Raw genomic sequence first — 20574 nt, 5'->3', positions numbered from 1 at the left:
AATGTGAAAAACATGGCACTAAATAGGTGGTGGAAAGGATGCTTGTTTACAGGATGAGAGCTGAAACATGAGTGTTGCCTTATTTGACCTCAGCTGTGAATGTGTGTGTCAGGCAACTGAAAGCTTTCACGGTTCTGCACGTATTTGCAAATGACTGCAAAGGCACCATGAGTCTTGATTTGGGGGCTACAAGTAAATTTTAGCAAGTAGGCAGATTCACAAACATGGATTGCTCAAGTAGTGAGAATCAACTGTATCTACACTGCCCTCTCATTTATTTTTAAACACTGCTGTAGCAATCTCTGTAAATTCAAATTGTTTAGCACCTTGCCTTTTTCTGTTACCAATACCTGCAAAGACCGTACTCTCATTCATTTATGCCTTATTTAACCAGCCTCTCCTGGTGGGTATTTAGGTGTCCAGTCTTGTGCTCATTGAAACAGTACTGCCGAGAATAACCTGTGTAATGCACATCTGCACGCATAGCTGGAGGATACATTCATAGGAGCAGGATGCTTAGAGAAAAGAGCATGTGAGTTTGAGATTTGGGTAGCCGTTGCCAGATTCCTGTTGTGGAGGTTGTGCTGGTTTAGACTCCTATCTCAGATGCTGGGATTGCCCTCTCCTTACTTCTGCTTTGTTTTTGCCAGTCCAGTAGCTAACAGGGGTACCTCACTGTAGTTCTGTTTGCATTTCTGTTACGAATGAGGCTGAATGTCTGCCTTGTCATTTGTATTCCCTTTTCTCAGTTAACTGGGAACTGTCTGTTAGTCTGTTCGTGAGCACAGAAATTTTTGCTGCCCAACTGGGGTTGTGTAACCCCGTGGGTCCAAGTGTGGGACTTAGAATGAGAGATCCCAGAGTCCATACCCCTCCTCTGCCCCTTCCTGGCTCAGTAACTTTATGCTTATCCCTTTAACTCTCTGAGCCTCAGTTTCTTCATTTGTAAAATGAGAATCATTAGATCTTCCCTCATCCTCTTGCTACGAAAGTTAAATTAGGGTGCTTTGTGTAATGTCCTTGACACATGGCCAGCCCATAATAAACACTCGTTCATGGTAGTGTTGGTTTGGGCCAAATTGGTTTCAAAAGCAAACTAGTCCAGGCCAAAAAGGAGACCAACTGGTTCCGGTAGCTGGCAAGTGTGGGTAGCATGCTCTCTTCTGGGACTCCTGGCTGAGGGTGCTTGGATGGTGGCATTGAGCTATCTTCTGCCATGGATAGGCTCCCAAGAGTGGGAGCTGTAAGGAGTCAACAGTTCCAGGCTATGTCCTTATGGCACAATAACTCCCATGGGAAGAGTTTTTCCCCTCCCCTCAGTAGTTCCAGCAAAAGTCCCAGGACCTATTTGCATTATCCTGAGCCAGGCACTGTGACTCTGGTTGGCGAGGTCTCTCAGGCACCGATCCCAGTTTGTGTGGACTGAAAGGGACAGAAAGAAGGGCGAGGCTCTGAAGGAAAGCCAGTGTTTCTGTTCCCAGAAGACAGAATAGATGCTGGGTGAGCAAAAACAACAGATGTCCATCTCAGAATCACAGTACTAATTCCCACCGTCACCCCCGCCCCCCACTGCCACCTGCCTCCAGACTGCCTTTGCTTGCAATACCAGCCTCTTCCCTCTGTCTCAGAAGCAAAGCTTGCCTATGCTGGGTTCTGCTCCTGCAGTCAAGTCCTGCCTGGGATCACTGCAAGGATGTCCTGTAGCGCAGGGATCCCCAACCCCCGGGCCACCATGGCCTGTAAGGAACTGGGCTGCACAGCGGGAGGTGAGCGGCGGGCAAGCAAGCATTACTGCCTCAGCTCCGCCTCCTGTCAGATCAGCGGCGGCATTAGATTCTCATAGGAGCGCAAACTCTATTATGAACTGCACATGAGAGGGATCTAGGTTGTGCGTTCCTTATGAGAACCTAACGCCTGATCTGAGGTGGAGGAGTTTCATCCCGAAACCATCCCCCAACCCGCATCCCCTATCTGTGGAAAAATTGTCTTCCACAAAACTGGTCCCTGGTGCCACAAAGGCTGGGAACCGCTGCTGTAGGGGTGTGCTTCTGCCCCTATAATAGGGTCAGTCTTTTGCAGCTAAGCCTGCTAAAAAGCTAGAATGAGAGAAGCTGGACAGGGAGAGGTAAGCCAAGAGTCTGGTGGTGTGAACAGAAACAGAGCTCTGAAGTTTGAGATCCAAGCTCCTCCTCCCTGTTGTGTGGCCTGGAGCACAGTTACTTGAACTCACCAAACCCATTTCCTTGTCTCTAGTGCAGTTATTGCAAAGACTGCTGGGCATTGTTTGTAAAGTAGGGGTGTGATGTAATTCAGTAGCCTGTTCACTTTGCATCTTTGGTTCACAGCACAGTTCAAAGCTCTTTTAAGAATACTTGTTAGGGCCAGGCACAGTGGCTTACACCTGTAATCCTAGCATTTTGGGAGGCCAAGGCAGGCAGATCACTTGAGGTCAGGAGTTTGAGACCAGACTGACCAACATAATGAAACCCCGTCTCTACTAAAAATACAAAAATTAGCCAGGCATGGTGGTGTGCGTCTGTAATCCCAGCCACTCAGGAGGCTGAGGCAGGAGAATCGCTTGAACACGAGAGGCGGAGGTTGCGGTGAGCCGAGATCGCACAACTGCACTCCAGCCTGGGCAACAGACCAAGACTCCATCTCAGAAAAAAGAAACAAAACAAAACTTGTTAACTGGGTGCAGCGGCTCACGCCTGTAACCCCAGCACTTTGGGAGGCCGAGGCAGGAGGATCTTTTGAGTCCAGGAGTTCGAGACCAACCTGGGCAACATAGTGAGACCTCATCTCTATAAAAAAAAAAAATTAGCTGGGTGTGGTGGCACACACCTGTAGTCCCAGCTACTTGGGAGGCCTAGGTGGGAGGATTGCTTGAGCCCGGGAAGTTGAGGCTGCAGTGAGCCAAGATCACACCACTGCACTCCAGCCTGGGCAACAGAGCGAGACCTTGTCTCAAAAAAAAAGAATACTTGTTTAGTGCTTGACGATTTGGAGTTTTTTGTTTGTTTGTTTTAGTGGCGAAATCTCACTATGTTTTGCCCAGGCTAGCCTTGAACTCCTGGGCTCAAAGGATTCTGAATAGCTAGGACTATGGGCCTGCACCACTGCACCGGGCTTGACAATTATGGAACTCATTTTATATTGTCTTGTTGAATCTTCTCATCCTTGGCTCCTAGGCCTCTCTAGCCATGGACAGCAGACTTAAAAAGTCTTGGTCAGCAGCTGGGCTCACGCCTGTAATCCCAGTACTTTGGGAGGCCGAGGTGGGTGGATCACTTTAGGTCAGGAGTCCGAGACCAGCCTGGCCAACATGGTGAAACCCATCTAAAAATACAAAAATTAGCCAGGTGTGATGGTGTGTGCCTGTAATCCTAGCTGCTCGGGAGGCTGAGGCAGGAAAATCACTTGAACCCAGGAGGCGGAGGTTGCAGTGAGATGAGATCATCCCACTGCACTCCAGCTTGGGCAGGAGAGTGAGACTGCATCTCAAAAAAAAAAAAAAAAAAAAAAAATCTTGGCCAGGGTGGTATATCAGCCCAGCGTCTGGCCCTGTCCTGCCATCCCATCCTGTCTGGATGGCAGGGGCAATGGCATTATTGCAGAAGGCTGCCCTAAATATGCAGGCTAACGGCCTGAGTGTGTTGAGCGTGTTGAGAGGAACTGGAACGGATTGTTGAGCCAGGGCCCTGGGCACCTGGCCAGACCTCCCTCTGGCAATACAGCCTGAGGCATACCTGACTGGAACCACAGCAGATCTGACAGTGATGAATAATTCCAGGCATCCGGCTGACTGGACTGGGAAGAACTCTTTCAAGAGTCCCTGTGTGATGGTAGTGGTGATAATGACTGTGATGATGATAGCTGTTCTGTAGTGAGCAGAATACACAATGCTTCTTTACTTTTTTTTTTTTTTTTTGAGACAAAGTCTCGCCCTTGTCTCCCATGCTGGAGTGCAATGGCGAGACCTCGGCTCACTGCAACCTCTGCCTCCCGGGTTCAAGCAATTGTCCTGCCTCAGCCTCCCGAGTAGCTGGGATTACAGGTGCCTGCCGCCAGGCCCAGCTAATTTTTGTATTTTTAGTAAAGACAGGGTTTCACCATGTTGGCCAAGCTGGTCTCGAACTCCTGACCTCAGGTGATCCACCCACCGAGGCCTCCCAAAGTGCTGGGATTACAGGTGTGAGCCATCACGCCTGGCCACTTCTTTACATTTGTGGTTTCATCAACTCTCCATTAACGCTGTGAGGTGTAATGACTGTTTTATACATTAGGAAACTGACTCAGAGAAGCTAAATGACTTGCCGAGGGTCTGTCAGCTGAGAAGTGATAGAACTGGAGTTCACATAAGGTGTGATCTGACTCCAGCTCCAAGCAAGCTGCCATAAGTTGCTGTTTTTAAAGCTCACAAGAATCCCTGAAGTAGGCCACACCTCTCCTTTACAGATGGGGGTAAACGGCTTCCCATTGGCTGCCCAGGCAGGGCTAGAGTCTGGAAGCCAGATGCTGGGCTGCCTCCTGCCTTGGAAACAGCCAGCCTAGTGCTCATCTGCTGCTGGCCCCAATGTAACCAAATTGCAGACTCTGGTTCACCCCAGAATTGGAGGACCACATGCCCTCCATTCTGCCTGCCGCTGTCAGCCTTCCCTGCACAAGTGCCCTCCTGCTGGGCAGGTGCCAGAGATGCCGTCAGCACGGCTGCTGCTGGGCTTCCTGCACTGCCACTCCTGCCCTCCTGCTGCAGACCTGTCCCTGGCACAGCCCATGGGCTCCCACTGCCCCTGACTCCGGGAGCATCAGGCTGCCCCCTTGTCCTAGGACTAGCAAAAATGAGACCGTGACTAAGGAAGGATTATGTGCAGAGACTTGTTCTCGCATAGATGTTTCTTCAGTCAGCAAGTATTTCTTAAGTGCCTGCTATACACCAGGCACTAGATTGGGCAGTAATTAGTGACACGACAGTAAGCAAGACAGACATCACTCCAGCCCACAGGGGGCTCACTGCACAGGATAGCCAGCAACTGGTGGCGCTGTGACGGGGTGGAAGAGGCTGCAGAAGCATGGGGGGTCTGGAGGTGGGGTTGGCATGAGATCTGAAGGGTGAGGAGGTGTTGGCCAGGATGAGGGCAGCTTTGGGTATGTCCAGGCGTGTGGCAAGGGCCGGTGGAGGGCCACCAGGAATAGTTCCAACCCTCTGGTAGAAGCACAGGTCCTTGACGGCAGGCTCTGTGGGCCCTGCTGCCCCAGTCCCCTGGGCCTCCATGGGACTGTCGCCACTTGTTGACAGATGGTCCTGATAAGAAGCACTCCAGCCACACATGTGAGCTTCTCATAGTTCTGTGAATTCTAGAGCTCCAACAGGTTTCTAAAACCCTAGGGCTGGGCAGCGGCCCCTGGCCTACTTGGGTTTGCCAAATAGTCCAGTATTCAGCTCCTTCCTGAGTGAGTGATGCTGAGGTCTGGCTGCTCAGCGGCACCAACACCTGTGGCAGCCCTTTGCCTGTGTGCCGTGACAGCCCCAAACCTAGAATAGCTATGCTTGGCTTCCAGGGACTTCGAACACCCTATTCCTCTTCAAGCCTTTTTGTTCTCCCTCTATCCCCATGTGAGGCCCACACTTCCTCCTCGTCACCGCTGTTCCCTGCAGGTCCAGCTGCAGCTGCTGACAGCCATTGTGAAACTCTTTCTAAAGAAGCCAACAGAGACCCAGGAGCTGGTGCAGCAGGTCCTCAGTTTGGCCACTCAGGTGGGTACCCCAACGTCCCCGCTGTGCCCAGCATAGCCCTCACTCAAGCAGGGGAACTTTTGTCCCAGGAACTAGACCTGGAAGCCAGGCCCGCTCCTAAGACAGGTATCTTGTGGGTGGGACTGGCTTCCAGCCCCAGAGTTACCCAAGCTCCCTGCCTTCAGGGCGCTTAGAACACAAAGTGCAGTGAGGTCAAGTAGTGAAGTTGAGACAAACTAGACAGAGGAGGAGGGCCCATGGAAACCTGAGGGTGTGTGTTGGGGGCAGGAAGGGCAGGCCACAGAGGGCGGTTGGGAGTAGAGACAGGCATGGCCAGGCTGGAGTAGAGTACCATGGGGAATGAGCCCAGGGCCAGGGCATGGCCCTGTAGGTGGTATAGGGGCAGGCTCATGGGAGCACTCAGGACTGCTGTCCCCATTGGCCACCCCTGTGCCGCACCTGGCTCATGGCTGCAGGAAGGTCTCCTCCCTTCTCACCTGGCTACTCTGAGTTTCATGGGCTTCTCCTCACCCCCACAAGGACTCAGATAACCCAGACCTGCGGGACCGTGGCTACATCTACTGGCGCCTGCTGTCCACGGACCCGGTGGCAGCCAAGGAGGTGGTGTTGGCTGAGAAGCCACTCATCTCTGAAGAGACGGACCTCATCGAGCCCACACTGTTAGACGAGCTTATCTGCTACATCGGCACGCTGGCTTCCGTCTACCATAAGCCTCCCAGTGCCTTTGTGGAGGGGGGCCGGGGCGTCGTGCACAAGAGCCTGCCACCTCGCACGGCCTCGTGAGTGAGACTGGCCAGTCGGCCTGCGCCTCCACACTCTGCTTCCCCAGTTTAGCAGCACAGGCACTCAGGCCTGGCGTGTTGTCCCCCAGCAAGACCTGAGTCTGAGGAAAACTGACAACCTTTTATCAGCTATTTATTGTACACAAGGTATTTGCTAGATGACCTCATTCCAGCCTAACGACAGTGCTGAGAGCAGATGTCCCCATTCTTCAGGTGGGAACAAGAGACAAGGAGAGCTTGAGGGACTGGTCCAGGATCTCACAGCTAGCAGAGCTGGGACTCAGACCAGTTCTGTCTCATTCCAGATCCCTGTCCGCGCCTCCTCCTCTGTTGTTCCCAGGTGGTTGGTGTGGCCTGGTGGCACTGTCCTAGGGCACTGGCATCCAGTTTTCTTCTTAGCATGGGCTGAGGGCTAGAAGCAGGCGGCCCTCTCCCTTCACTCATCCTCACGGAGGACCTGAAAGATGGACCTGCTGTGAGAATGGGAATGGGGAAGAAGTGGGGCCGTGTGGACAGCCCTGTCGGGGACAGTGAGGAGACTCAGTGCCTGTCCTGGGGGACAGCTCTGCCTGGAGGCTGGGGTCTCTTTGACCTTCCTGAGACATCCTGATGCCTCCACCCTACTTCTGTGTCCCGGCAGGAGTGAGAGCGCAGAGAGCCCTGAGACAGCCCCTACTGGAGCACCTCCTGGGGAGCAGCCAGATGTCATCCCCGCCCAGGGCGACCTGCTGGGTGACCTCCTCAACCTGGACCTCGGCCCCCCAGTGAGCGGCCCACCCCTGGCCACCTCCTCGGTGCAGATGGGAGCTGTGGACCTTCTTGGCGGTGGCCTTGACAGCCTGGTATGTTGTGGGCCCCCTCTGGATGATGTTGATAATGATCCTGAGAGGAGCAGTCACTGAATGCCCCTCCATGCCAGGCACCAGCTGAGTGCCTCAGGTACATTATATAGAGTCTTTACCATTTACCCTTGGAGGTGATTGTGTAGCTCCCTACTTATGATGAGAAAACCAAGGTTTAGAGAGGCCAGGCAGCCTTCCCTCCGAGGTCGCACAGCCCCTGAGAGGCAGACAGGATTCCACTCCCTTGTTGAACCTTCGAGTCCCAGGAGACCCTGGGCAGGGAGGCACATCCTAGCCCTTGCCCTGATCCTGGCATCACAGTCACCTTTGCCCTGTAAGGCTAGGGTGTTCCTGGCTTTGAGGAATCAGACTTGTGTCCACTTACCCTTATGCAGCACCAGCTGGGAATAGCAGCCCATCCAGGCCTATTTGAGAGGGCATGGGAGGCCGGGGAGAGAGGGGAGTGGGAAGACAGTAGGGAGGGGAGTGGTGAGACTGACTTGGGTATCTCCCTGGGGCTTCCTCAGGCAACTGGCAGGACCATGTGTGGGGGCGCCTAAACCTCTTCATTTGGTTGTGCTCGGCTCAGGTCCGCACGGTGGCAGCACGGGGGCAGGACACTGGTGATCAGTGCTGCTAGGGTGAGGCAGGAAGGGCTGTGGTGCAGGACGGGTGTTGGGGTAAAGGTGTGGGGTAGTGCCTTTCATAGAGACAGGGTCTGGGCCTCTCGCCAGACCTCACACCACACTCCTCTCGGATGGAGCTACCGTTGACTAATCTCCCTCTTTCCCTTCTCTCTCTTGTTTCTCTGTCTTCCTTCCTGGCTTTTTCTCTCTGCATGTGGCTGCCTGTTCTCTTCACCTGCCTGCTTCTGCTTGGAGATGGGGGATGAGCCTGAAGGGGTATGGTTCAACCCTTGCGTCACCAAGCCTTCATCCTTGCTCCTCCCGAAAGCGCTGGCCCAGCATCCCAAGGGGCAGGGGCGGGTGATGTCACAGCAGCCCCCACCTGCTGAGCCCCTGCCTTGGTCCAGCATCCTGGCAGCCTCTGTCTTGACCACCTGGCATCCGGCTGCCACTGGGCCCCATAGCCATGGATTCTTGCCCAGTCCTCACCACCCCATGACACGTCGCCTTGTCATCCCGGGGATTGCCAGCCCTCAGTCCCACAACCCTTCTCTGATGTCCTGGAGGGAGAGCACCCATCTGCGTAGCACGTCTCCACCCAGCCGTGTGTCTTGGGACCTCTTATCCATAGGCTGAGCGTCAATTTGGGAGTGTCCCCAGCCCTTTCCCAGAGGTTACTCCTAAGGCTCAAGGCTTGCAGGGCACGGGAGGGCTCAGCCTCTCTTCTCCACCCACCTCTCTCTGTCTTGTTTCTGTAATTTAGAGTTGATATGGAGGCTGTCCTGCCCCCCGCCCCCAGTGTCTTCTAAAGAGCCAGGTGGCTCTACTCATTCCCAGACCCTGATGTCTTTGCCTCTTGACGCCCACCTCTGACTCTTTCCCTCCCTTTCCAGATTGGGGGCACCAACTTCGTGGCACCTCCAACAGCAGCAGTACCAGCCAATCTTGGAGCACCCATCGGCAGTGGCCTGAGTGACCTCTTTGACCTGACCAGTGGCGTGGGCACCCTGTCAGGATCATATGTGGCCCCCAAAGCAGTAAGTCACTTGTCTTCTGTCTTGGCAGGAGCAGAGAGAAGTTATGGAGACTGGCATGTGGGCTCCTTTAAATGGCCTCGGCTGTGGAATTGGCTCAGGCCAGCAGTGATGAGGGAAGCTGGGGGCCACAGGGGCACCGAGGAAGAGGAGCTAAGTCAAGCTTGGTGGGTACCTAGGAAGGCTTTCCAGAGGAGTCGCAGGACCTCATTAGCTGAACAAAAGCGGATAGGGGCTCCAGACCAAGGGAACAGTCTGTGGTAAGGCCTGGAGGGAAGGGAGACCCCGGCCTTTGTGAGGGAATCAGCAGAGGCCTGTCAGGTGGGAGCAGTAGTTCTCAGTGCCATCAGACTCAGAACCCCTTAGTCATCATAGACATTTTACATTGTCACCATTCCTCTCCTTAAATGCAATTGGTGGGCTGTGTAACCTACCTACACATAGCATTCCAAAAATACTCAGATGCTTTCACTGCATGGAGGAGACATAAAAGGAAGAGAATACAAGTGTATGTATCAATGTTATAAACGTCTGGGCACGCCTGCCCGCTCACCCCAGAAGACATGAAGTTGCCAGGTGTTTGCTGCAGGGCAAAGTCACTGTGACTGTGGCAACCACAGTCTGGGTGTTTGTAGCCTGGACCCCGTGAATGGTTTGGCCAGTGGTGCCATTTGTTTCTGAAGTGGTCACTGACTCCCAGTAAGGTTTGGAGTAAGATAAAGAACAGGCTTCCCTCGATTTTCCTGAGAATTGTGTTCCTGGAAGTCTCAGGATATGTTGAAACCATGCAGAAAATACTGGAAGGATGCAGGACAGTTGCTTGTTGTGGGGTGGTTGTCCCCATGGTAGGATGTCCAGCATCCCTGACTCCAGCCCACTACATGTTATGCCACCTGAAGATGCCCACAGACGCTCACTATGCCACCTAGGGCACACCCCCAAGACTCCTGGCTAGACTAGGGATCAGTGAAGGAGGAAGCTGGCAAGGCTGGCGGGCCAGGCTGAGCGTTTCTTCTTGATCCTGGCACAGCCGGAGCCATTGGAAAGTTTTAAGCAAAGAGATGAACCAGTCTGATTTGCACTTGAGAAAGATGGCTGCGTCTGCAGGGAAGGGGTGGGGCAGAAGCACCGGCCCCGGGGGATTCCGTGGCAGGGAGGAGGAGTGCTGGGGCAGCTGGACCACGGGGGCTCTTGTGGGTGGAAACAGCGGCCAGACTTGAGAGCTCCCTGGGAGGGAGGAGCCGGGGCTGAGGGAAGGAGAGTTGAGTTTGGGGAGTGAGGACATGCGGGCCTGGCACTGAGGAGAGCTCAGTGTGGGCCATGTTGTCAGTGTCAAGGAAGCTGCCAGAGGGGACCAACCAGGCCTGATCCCCTCATCACACTCAGATCAGAAGTTGTGTTTGCCAGAGCTCCCCTCTCTCTTCTGAGGTCCCCACCCCAAAGCAGGATACAGTTGGCGGTCAGGGGCAGTGACAGCTCTGTCATGACTAGGGAGCCATGAGCCAGCACCTCCCCACCCCCTGAGCTGGCTTTCCCCACCATATGCCAGCTGCACCTGCAGTGGTGGTGACTGGAGCCCCTGGCAGGGTCTGGGCACTGAGAGGCCCACAGCAGACAGCAACTCGGACACTAGTAGCCGCACACTTCCTTGTAGGGACAGCACAGCATTCCACAGCCACCGCCAGCACGTCCTCCTCCCAGCAGCCCTTTGTGGCTCTTCCTCCTATTTCGTGGTTGAGAAATCCTAGTGCTTTTGCCTAAGGTCACATAGCTGGTGACAGAGTCTGGAAGTGAAAGCAAGTGACACTAAAGCCTCTGCTCCAGACCCCTATATGATGGTCCCCACAGAGCGTGAGAACCACCTGTGCACCTGCCTTCATGCGTGGGGTGTCAGGGCCAGCAGGGCCACGGGAACGTAGAATTGCGGCATAACGTACAGCATGTGCAGTTGACTTACTACCTGGATTAGCTGCACCAAGGCATGAGGCCAACCCATACTCGCCAGAAGCCCAATATCACAGGCATACAAAGCAGGACTAAGGGACAGAGAACAGCAAAGACTCCTGTAACCCTGTGGGTGCCAGCCCTTGCCAGGCACTGCAGAGCTGCCAGGAAAAGTAAGCCTGGAGCTGGCCTTTGGCAAGCTGGCACTAGGCTTGTGTGTTCATCTTTTTTTTTTTTTTTTTTTTTGAGACAGAGTTTTGCTCTTGTCACACAGGCTGGAGTGCAATGGTGTGATCTCAGCTCACTGCAACCTGTGTCTCCGGGGTTCAAGCGATTCTTCTGCCTCAGCCTCCCGAAGTAGCTGGGATTACAGGCACCTGCCACCATGCCTAGCTAATTATTTGTATTTTTAGTAAAGACAGGATTTCACTATGTTGGCCAGGCTAGTCTTGAACTCGTGACCTCAGATGATCCACCTGCCTCGGCCTCCCAAAGTGCTGGAATTACAGGTGTGAGCCACTGCGCCCAGCCATGTGTTTGTCTTACCAGTGTTATCCCTGCTTTGTCTTCGTGAAGGGTCAGATGAGTGTATCCAACAGAGCATGCTGGAAAGGAGAGGGGAGGGGATCTCCTAGTCAAGAGTCATCAGGGCAGGCTGCCTGGAGGAGGAGTTTTTCTGCCACGGGCAGGACTTTCCCCACTGCCTTGGTCATGGGAGGGTTCTAGGGTGTGGGTGCACTATCCCTTCAGAATCACTCAGTAGGTATCCACATCTTCCTAACAGCGCTGTGGCCACCTGGAATTGTTCATTCCTCATGCATTTCCACACCCTGCTTGTGGGGTTACAGACATTGGCCAACCATGTTGGTCTAAGGAATGAGGCTGTCTGTGCATAAGAACTTTTGGGTTCCTCACCATTTGAGTCTGCTGGTGGTGACAGTTCATTGGTTCATCCAGTAAAGATTGAAGATTGTTTTGTTGGGACCTGTGTGAGACGCCGTGAACCCACAGTGACCAAGAGCAGTGTGGTCTGCATCCCCAGCCATGGGCGACTGAGAGAGGGCCAGGGGAAAGGAGGCCTGATGGGGGGGCCCCTGGAGAGTTGTCCATGAGAGAGCCATGCCCCCGGTCAGGTTCAGCCAGCTTCTGCATACTCTCTCAGCCGCCGTGGCACAGCCAAGAACAAAAGCAGGGTGCTTTCTGTCCTCACAGATCTGTCCGGGGGCGTGCTCAGGGTTAACCGAGCAGGATGGGGGTGGGGAGGCGCTTTCAAAGCAGAGGGAACAGCCAGTGTGAGGTCCCAGGGGCAGGGGCAAGCCAAGCCTGGGGAGCAGATGGGCACCAGGCTGTGGAGGCCAAGGCCCGTGGAGGCCATTGCAGGATTGGAAGGAGTTTCTCGGGGTGCCATGATCAGATTTGCATTTCACAAGATAACATCAGCTGCTGTGGAAAGGGGGAGAGGGTGGAAATGGGGTGCCACCTGGCAGCTGCTGTCTTACCTGGGAAATCTGGTGGCAGCTTAGATGCTGGTGGCACCTCTGGAGATGGAGAGAAATGGAGGTCCTGGAGGCAGATGTAAGAGGTGGCCTTCACAGGACTTGGGTTGCGTGACTGTCTCAAGGGGGTTAGGGTGGGGTGGGGGGCTGGTGCCTGATGTTTCTGTGGTTTCTGGCCTGGCAACCTGAGAGACAGTGGGACCTTTGTTGGCACTGAGTGCGCTGCGGAAGCTGTCGGTGGGGTCTGAGCCTTTTCACCTCAAGGGGCCTGTGAGCCGTCCACAGGAGAGTAACCGCCTGAGAGGCGTTTGTGAGCCCACAGGATGCCGCTGGTGGATGTCTTCCATGGCAGGGCTCTAACTCATGCTGTTTGCTCAGCAAACACTCCCCAAACACTGGTTTCACACCAGGCTCTGAGCCAAGGTGGTAAAGACAGAAAAACAGCCTTTCCCTCAGCGAGCTCTCTGAGTACAGGGGAGACAGACACAAGCTCATATTTATCTGCCATAACATCACTGGGGCGAGGGAGCCTGGGGGCAGGGTTCCAGGAGGAGGTGGTTCTTGAGCTGAGACTTGAATGACAAGGGCAGCCAAGCAGCAGAAGGCCTGCCAGGCGAGGGGTCCTCTTAGGTACTGTCCTTGGTCAGACCAGTTTCTACAGCCAAAGGCCAGCCCTGCCTCCTGCAAGGGAGGACAGGCGGTGATGGCCAGGAAGGCCCAGATTCTGGCCGAGGCCCAGGATGCCATTGGGCACTGAGCTCTGTCCTTAGCTCATGGCATCCCTCAGCCCTACTTCCCAAGTGATCCCTCCATTGCCAGCTCATGGCCTCCCTCAGCCCTACTTCCCAAGTGATCCCTCCATTGCCCTCTGAGGACTCAACGTCAGCCCTGGAGCGCTGAAGTGCCTCCCTACCCCGAGCTGCTCCGAGAGGCAGCCCATCATGGCGGTGGCCCTAGATGGTACATGGGATTGTTCTGTTCCCAGTACACACCTGTTCATCCCCTAGCAGTAAAGGTGGGGGTGCTGGATCTGGGAGGCCCCTGCAGGAGAGAGAGAGAAAAAGCACCCTTAGGTGGGCTGTTGAGTTTCGGCTGCAGGAAGAGGCACCTACCCGCCCCCTCCGCACCCTCTTCCCTGCAGGTCTGGCTCCCAGCCATGAAGGCTAAGGGGCTAGAGATCTCAGGCACCTTCACCCGCCAGGTGGGCTCCATCTCCATGGACCTGCAGCTGACCAACAAGGCCTTGCAGGTCATGACCGACTTTGCCATCCAGTTCAACCGCAACAGGTGAGAGCTCCCTGAGGCCAGCGCACCTCTCAAGAGGAGGCCTGTGAGAGAACCCACTCGGAGTCTGTTCTGGGGACTGCAGGCAGGGGTGGGGGCTGTAGGGGGGAGGGCAGTGCCCCTTTTCTGAAGGATGTTCCCCACCACCGCTCAGGCCAAAACTCTCTGAAGCACTGGGTTTTGTTTGTTTTTTTTTTCTTTTGGAGACAGAGTCTCACTCTGTCACACAGGCTGGAGTGCAGCAGCGCCATCTCGGCTCACTGCGGCCTCCACCTCCTGGGTTCAAGCAATTCTTCCGCCTCAGCCTCCTGAGTAACTGGGACTACAGGTGCACACCACCACGCCTGGCTAATTTTTTGTATTTTTAGTAGAGATGGGGTTTCACCATCTTGCCCAGGCTGGTCTCGAACTCCTGAGCTCAGGCAATCTGCCCACCTCGGCCTCCCAAAGTGCTGGGATTATAGGTGTGAGCGACCGTGCTCAGCCAAGCAGTGGGATTTTTACCCCCAAGTGGCCTCTTCATATGGACTCCAAAGTACCAGGCAGAGTGGGAAAGGACGTCTTTCTTTTTAGTTTTTATTTTTTTTGAGATGGCCTCAGTGTATTGCCCAGGTTGATCTTGAACCCTTGGGCTCAAGCAATCCTCCTGCCTCAGCCTCCTGGGTCTCTGGGACTACAGGTGCACGCCACCACACCTGGCCCCCCTTATTTTTGCCTCCACAGTCCAAAGGAGTGTTTTACAGACAGAAACGCCCTGCTCCAGCTGAGAAGCCCACCTCTGGCAAACACCCCACATAGGAGGGGCCCATCTTAGGGACCAGCTCTCAGAAGGCTGGTGGGGAGTAGGCCTGCCTACCAGCCTCCCCATTGTGGCAGAGGATTAAAGTGTCAGATGGGGCCTCTGGGAGCGGTAGCTGCTTCAGGCCCCTCCCCACCGGGTCCGCTACACTGGGTGTCAGTGGGAAGGTTGCGTCATGGACCCAGCCAGTGAGGCTAGGACTCCCTGGGGACCCCTGGCAGCCCCTCCTGATGATTCTTCTTCCTGAGCACGCTCATGATGAGCAAACTGAGCCTCTAAGAAGTTGACTGAAGGGGCTGCTTCCCCAAGGAAGCCTGGGGGCCAGTAGGTCCTGACCCTTGGGCAGACCGGGGCTAGGGGTGGCTCTACCACTTACCCTCATGTGACCCTGGAGGCCACAGAAGTGCACCAGGCTCCGAGAGGTGGTTCCAATGGTTGCCTCTAGCAAACTTACTGTGTGCTGAATGCTTCCTGGGCACCCAGGCCCTGTGGCACCGGCTTTGGGAGTATTGTCTCACTTGAGCCACTTGATGGCCCAGCAAAGTCACTGCCATCACCCCTTTTTAGTAGGTAATGACACCTGGGCTCCTTGGACAGCTCACATAGTGAGCAGTAGTGGAGATCCCAGGAAAGCCTAGTGTGCTGAGCCACCAAGCGGACCTGGGGTTCCCCAAATGGTCTCCCTCTGTGTCCCAGGCAGGCTGATGGCTTCTTGGGCAGAGCACAGGCTGGGGTCAGACAGCCCAAACTCTGATTCTCAGCAGCGCCCTCACCCTATGGGGTCTGACACAGGCCTGCTCCTCCCTGAGACGGTGTCCTCATCTAGAGGATAGGAAGAGGTGTACCTGGCTCTGTTTTTATGAGGCTAGGAACAGGTATAATATTGAATCCGCAGCCCAGGTATACTGAGCCCTCGGTTTGTGCCCCCAGTCCCATGCCCTGTGACTTACCTTCCAAGAGCCTGCGGCTGGCGTGTCTCACACCCATGAGGATCTTCCTAATTTGTCACTGTGCTGCTTTGCAGAGAAGCAGAGCTTTCCTGAATCTCTCTGTGGCCACTGTGTGACCTGGCAAGTTCTGGCCAAGAGAGTAAAATCTAGCGTCTTGCTTGGGATGGTCAGATCCCTTCTGGGAGTTGAGGATTGGCAGCAGAGACTTGGGTGGTCCCAGAGTTTTCAAGGTAGAAGCAGCTTATACTCCAGGCCCCTGGCATTAGACAGAGCTCCTTGAGGGCAGGACAGGGCAAGGCCTGCCTACCTGGGCCCACCAGTGCCTGGCCCAGAGGAGAGGAACAGAGCTGGGCTTCAGGCCTGCAGCCAGGCTGGGGCAGAGCAGAGCAATTGGCCTGGGGCTCTTTCTTTCTGTCCAGATGGCCATCTGGGGGAGGGGACCCACAGCCCATCCTTCTGTCCAGGGTCCAGAACATGGGAAGGCTGGCATGGTGAGAGGCTCCCTGCCAACCACAGTCCCAGCTCCTGAGTCGGAGGAGCTCACCTGTCCCGCATCAGCACCTACTCCCCCTGCCATCCCTGTGGGGCTTCTCTCTCCCCAGCTTTGGCCTGGCCCCCGCCGCCCCCCTCCAGGTCCACGCGCCACTCAGCCCCAACCAGACAGTGGAGATCTCCCTGCCTCTCAGCACGGTGGGCTCGGTCATGAAGATGGAGCCTCTGAACAACCTCCAGGTGGGTTCCGGGCAGGGCAGGCACCCCAGTCCTTACTCACCTACCAGCCGGGCCCCACTGGGGTCAGTAGAAGGTCGTGTCTGCAGAGTCATGCTCTTAGCTGCAGATGTGTTGGGGAGGCCCAGGTCGGGGAACAAAGGGGTGTGTTTACCAGGGAAGGCCCTGGGAGAGAATCTGCTCAGTGACACTCTTCCTGGGGCCTCAGAGGTGGCGTCAAGCCCCAGAGACTGACTGGGGACCCCCTTGTGCCTAGGTGGCCGTGAAGAACAACATCGATGTCTTCTACTTCAGCACCTTGTACCCACTGCACATCCTCTTTGTGGAGGATGGGAAGATGGGTGAGTCATGAGGGAGCCCGCTGGGGTGCCTGAAATGGGGCTGTGGCTTGGGAACCTGGCCAAGGTGGTGCCTTTACCAAGGTCCGGATGGACTGCCTTGCCCGTAAATGGAGTCAGGGAGTTGCTGCTTCCCTGCAGGGCCTGGAGTGAGGGGTATACCCAGGACCCCCCCGGCCTTAGTGGCCAGTTCTGGTCTGGCAGGTGGGCTGTGCCACATGGAACTCACCCCACTCCCAGGCTCTCCTGCTCGCTCCTCAGCCTTGTCCCATGGGCTGCAGCGAGCCCAGGTCATGCCCCACACCTGGTAACCCCCTCCTCTGTGCCCTTTCTGGAACCCCCAAGAAGGGTGTTGATCACAGCACACAGACGGCCTGCACCCTGCCCCTGGCTGCGTGGAGCCCTTGGCCCATGTCATCTCTTGCTTGCCACAGAAGCCCTGCATGGGAGGCTGTGACTAACGAGCAAGCTGCTCACGGAGGAGGAGGAAGGCGTGTGGGGGTGGGGAGGGGAGATCCAAGGCCTGGAGGCAGGAAGCCAGGGTCATTTGGAAGCGGCACTGGGGCCTCCCTCACAGAGCGGAGGGTGTCCTTAGGGAAGCAGGAGGGCTGTGCGGCAGCTAGTGCCTGTTGTCAGCTTTCACGTGGCACAGTAAAGGCCAGACCCATTTCCTGCTGAGCTACAGAGGGCCCACAGGTTTATGAGGGGCTCGCCTCTCATCCCCACCCTGCTCACCCCGCAGACCGGCAGATGTTCCTGGCCACATGGAAGGATATTCCCAATGAGAATGAGGCCCAGTTCCAGATCAGAGACTGCCCCCTCAATGCAGGTGAGGACTCCGAGCCTCCGACCCCAGCCCCTCGCCTGTACCCAGGCCCCCGCGCTGACTGGGGCCTCTCACGGCCATGTGACCCCACAGAGGCTGCGAGCAGCAAGCTGCAGAGCAGCAACATCTTCACTGTCGCCAAGAGGAACGTGGAGGGCCAGGACATGCTCTACCAGTCCCTGAAGCTGACCAACGGCATCTGGGTGCTGGCGGAGCTGCGGATCCAGCCGGGCAACCCCAGCTGCACGGTGAGAGCCCCGGCACCCGCCCTGCAGCCTTGGAGCCTCCCCTTCGTCCCATGCCAGGGGGTGGCCCTGGTGGAGGACGCGGTCCAAGCGTCCCTTCAAGCCTGGCTTGAACTAGAATCAGTTTGGTCCCTGAGAAGGACCTTTCTAGAAAGCTTCCAAATCAACCCCGTCAGGTTACCCAGATAAGACACTAATTGGGTCTCGGAACAGTGAGTTGGACTAGAAGATTGTGTAAAATTGGGCCCTGTAAGGTGGTGCAGTTGGTTTGGCACCCCTGACTGGGAAGTGACATTGCTGGGCACAGGCCCTGGCCCTGTCCTGTGAGTGCCTGCATGTCCAGCTGGGAGGACAGTGGTTCCCAAGAGCCTGAACCTCCCAGCCTTTGAGGTAGACCTGTTAGAGAATGGCTTCCCTGGGGCACACAGTTGTCCTGGAGGCCTGCACCGCTGTTCCAGGGCCCCGGACAGCCCCAAGCTCTGCTTCTCCCCCACACCCCTGAGTCTCTGGCAGGCATGGCCCTCCAGACACTGCCCCTCCTGGGTCCTGCTGGCAGTGCTGGTCGGTGGGGGGCTGTGGCGTGGCTTCGGTGGTGGTAACTTCCGTCTCCCTGTGTTTGGTTGCTGCATGTCACCTTACCTGCTGGTGCCCGTGGTGCAGGACTTAGAGGTTAGCAGATCGCTTTCTCTTTCCCCGTCCGCCCTCCCCAGTCTTGTCTCCTGTCATGGCCCCCATGCACCCCATGTCTCCTGTCTGCACCTCATCTCTTGGCCTCACCTCACCCGGGGGGCTTCAGCCAGGTGGCCCTGATTGAGGTGCTGACACCCCACTTCCACACATTCACAGTGTGCACAGAGTCCTTCCTAGGAGACCTGGAGGGCCCGTGGGCTGCTGCTGACCTGCGGAACTCCATTGTTCCCACTTCCTAACTGCACCCTGCAGAACCAGTGCTTTAGAGTGGATGGGTGGGGGCTCCTCTCTCCTCTGCCTGTGATCTCAAGCTCAGGCCCCAGAGCGGAGGCAAAGTCTCTACCGTGCCTGCTTCCTACGCAGGAAACCAGGAATGAGCCCAGCACCCCTCCAGGCTCCCTCCCAGCCCTCCGCACCCCCTCGGGATTTTCTGTCAGGCTTCAGTCCTGAGGACCCCAGACCTTCAGGGACTCTGGGGGGCCGGGCAGCCCTCAGGGTGGGGGCCGGGCACTCCCTGGCAGCCTCCGGCTCGTGACTCACACTGCTCGCCAGCAGGGCTCTGGTGACTGGGCTGACAGCAGGTGTGTGGGCTGCAAGTATATTTGGTCCACACCCGGCTGGCTGCGACAGCCGCCCCCTCCGCTTTACCTCACATCTGTGCCAGGCGCAGCTGCCGCCAGGCTGTGTGCACTCCACGCTGTCCCATTGGTTCCTGCTCTCTTCCCCACCCCTTTCCTTCCTGAGAGGAACCCCAGGGATGAGCGCTCTTTCCCCCGACCCCTCTCTCCCCTGCAGCTGTCCCTGAAGTGTCGAGCACCAGAGGTGTCCCAGCACGTGTACCAGGCCTACGAGACCATCCTCAAGAACTGAGACCCCGGCCAGCGCCCGCCCCAGCCTTCTGCCCGCCCCATCGAGGAGGCCCCTCGGGGGCAGCACATCTTCCTCCTCGCAGGAAGGACCAGGCGGGGCTCCAGGCCACTCAGTGGGCTCCCTGGTCCTGATGGCAGAACCTACCCGATCCCTGGGGTAGGGCACCACCCCCTCCTGGGGTGAGAGCGCAGTGCACTCCCGTGCTCTGGGACACCCCTGCTCTTGTGGCTGTGATGTGGGGTTAAGTGAGGTGGGGACCAAAGGAAACAGAGCCAGAGCAGCCACAGAAGCTGTGCCTGAAGGGTGAGTGTGGAGCTTGCCCCTCCGGCTCACAGCCCCGGCAGCCCCTGGCTCCTTGGTCTCTCCGGTTGGTGTTAAAGGGCACTGCCACCTCTCATGGGATGGACCCTGCCAACCTGGCCTGGGTGTGCAGGGAGGGGGTCCCCTTGGTACCAGGAGAGCTGCTCACTTAGGGCCTGGGGCTCAAGGAGCTGTAGGTGCCGGCAGAGGGGCAGAGCTAGGCTCGGAGGAGCCCAGGGCCTGCACCACCCACTTGCAACCACCAGGCTGGTGCCCTGCAGCTGTGCCAGTTGGGCCACAGCCTCCCGAGTGCTGACCCACATGGTCAAGACCAGGCAGAAGCTCCCAGAGCCCCTGTCTCGGGCTCCCCACCGACTGGCAGCTGCACTATCCCCAACTCCCCACTTCTGCCCCAAGGGTGGTCACTGCCTGTGATACATTCCTCAGTGTCGCCTCTGAGCCCAGGCCTCCTGCCACAAAGACTGGGGCTGAGAGATGGGGCTGGGTAAGCGGGTGCGCCTCCTGTTTGGGTTTCTTTGGGGTTTCTCTGTAGTGTCTGCTGCCCTCCTCCTGGCCTCCCAGGTTTCAGTTGTGTCTGACAGAGCATTAGGTTTTCCTGTTACTGCTGTGTAATAATAAAGAAAGATTCGGCTTTTGGCAATCACAGACACTTTTTTCCCCTCCACCGAATGTCAGGATTGAAAGCTGCCTCCGAGTGGTTGGGGATGGTTTTCTGACCCTACGGTAACTAGATCTAATATATATCATCAGAAAATATATATTGTATGTTTACTCTTATTTTCAGAAAGAGAAAATGAATAAAAATGATGACTTCAAGTGTGTCCCCAGCCAGTGTGTCAGGCCCGAGGCTCTTCTGGGCAGGAGTCCCGGGCTGCAGGGACCCCAGGGTCAAAGGCTCCACTGGTATGTGCGGCAGCAGCCCCTCCCGTGGCACTCTGAGGATAGCGCCTTCCCTCCATCCTATCCTTGGCAAACTGACTGCTGCAGCCTGCTGCTGTCCCTGACCCCTCTCCTGCCATTGATCCCACCTCCCCCAGAGC

General features: G+C 56.2%; 1 protein-coding gene and 1 non-coding gene across 6 annotated transcripts in view; both read left to right on the top strand.

The window, feature by feature from the left end:
• Positions 1-20174, top strand: part of AP1B1 (adaptor related protein complex 1 subunit beta 1) — a 60437-nt gene extending 40263 nt beyond the window's left edge. The window contains exons 12-22 of one of the 5 annotated variants that reach the window (XM_034949025.3): positions 5660-5758; positions 6278-6537; positions 7181-7382; positions 8264-8284; positions 8902-9045; positions 13624-13769; positions 16118-16247; positions 16501-16585; positions 17325-17411; positions 17502-17656; positions 19139-20174. In XM_034949025.3, the coding sequence (XP_034804916.1) occupies positions 5660-5758; positions 6278-6537; positions 7181-7382; positions 8264-8284; positions 8902-9045; positions 13624-13769; positions 16118-16247; positions 16501-16585; positions 17325-17411; positions 17502-17656; positions 19139-19213 (1404 nt within the window). In that variant the 3' untranslated portion in view covers positions 19214-20174. The other 4 variants (XM_034949027.3, XM_008964383.4, XM_034949021.3 and 1 more) reach the window with 4 other exon arrangements.
• Positions 14776-14871, top strand: LOC112438199 (small nucleolar RNA SNORD125). Its single transcript, XR_003026675.1, has one exon. It is a non-coding gene; the product is annotated as a small nucleolar RNA SNORD125 (small nucleolar RNA).
• Positions 20175-20574: the final 400 nt, after the last annotated feature.

This window comes from Pan paniscus, chromosome 23 (genome assembly GCF_029289425.2).
Source record: "Pan paniscus chromosome 23, NHGRI_mPanPan1-v2.0_pri, whole genome shotgun sequence".
NCBI lineage: Eukaryota > Metazoa > Chordata > Mammalia > Primates > Hominidae > Pan > Pan paniscus.
This window is presented reverse-complemented; position numbering and strand designations above follow the sequence as displayed.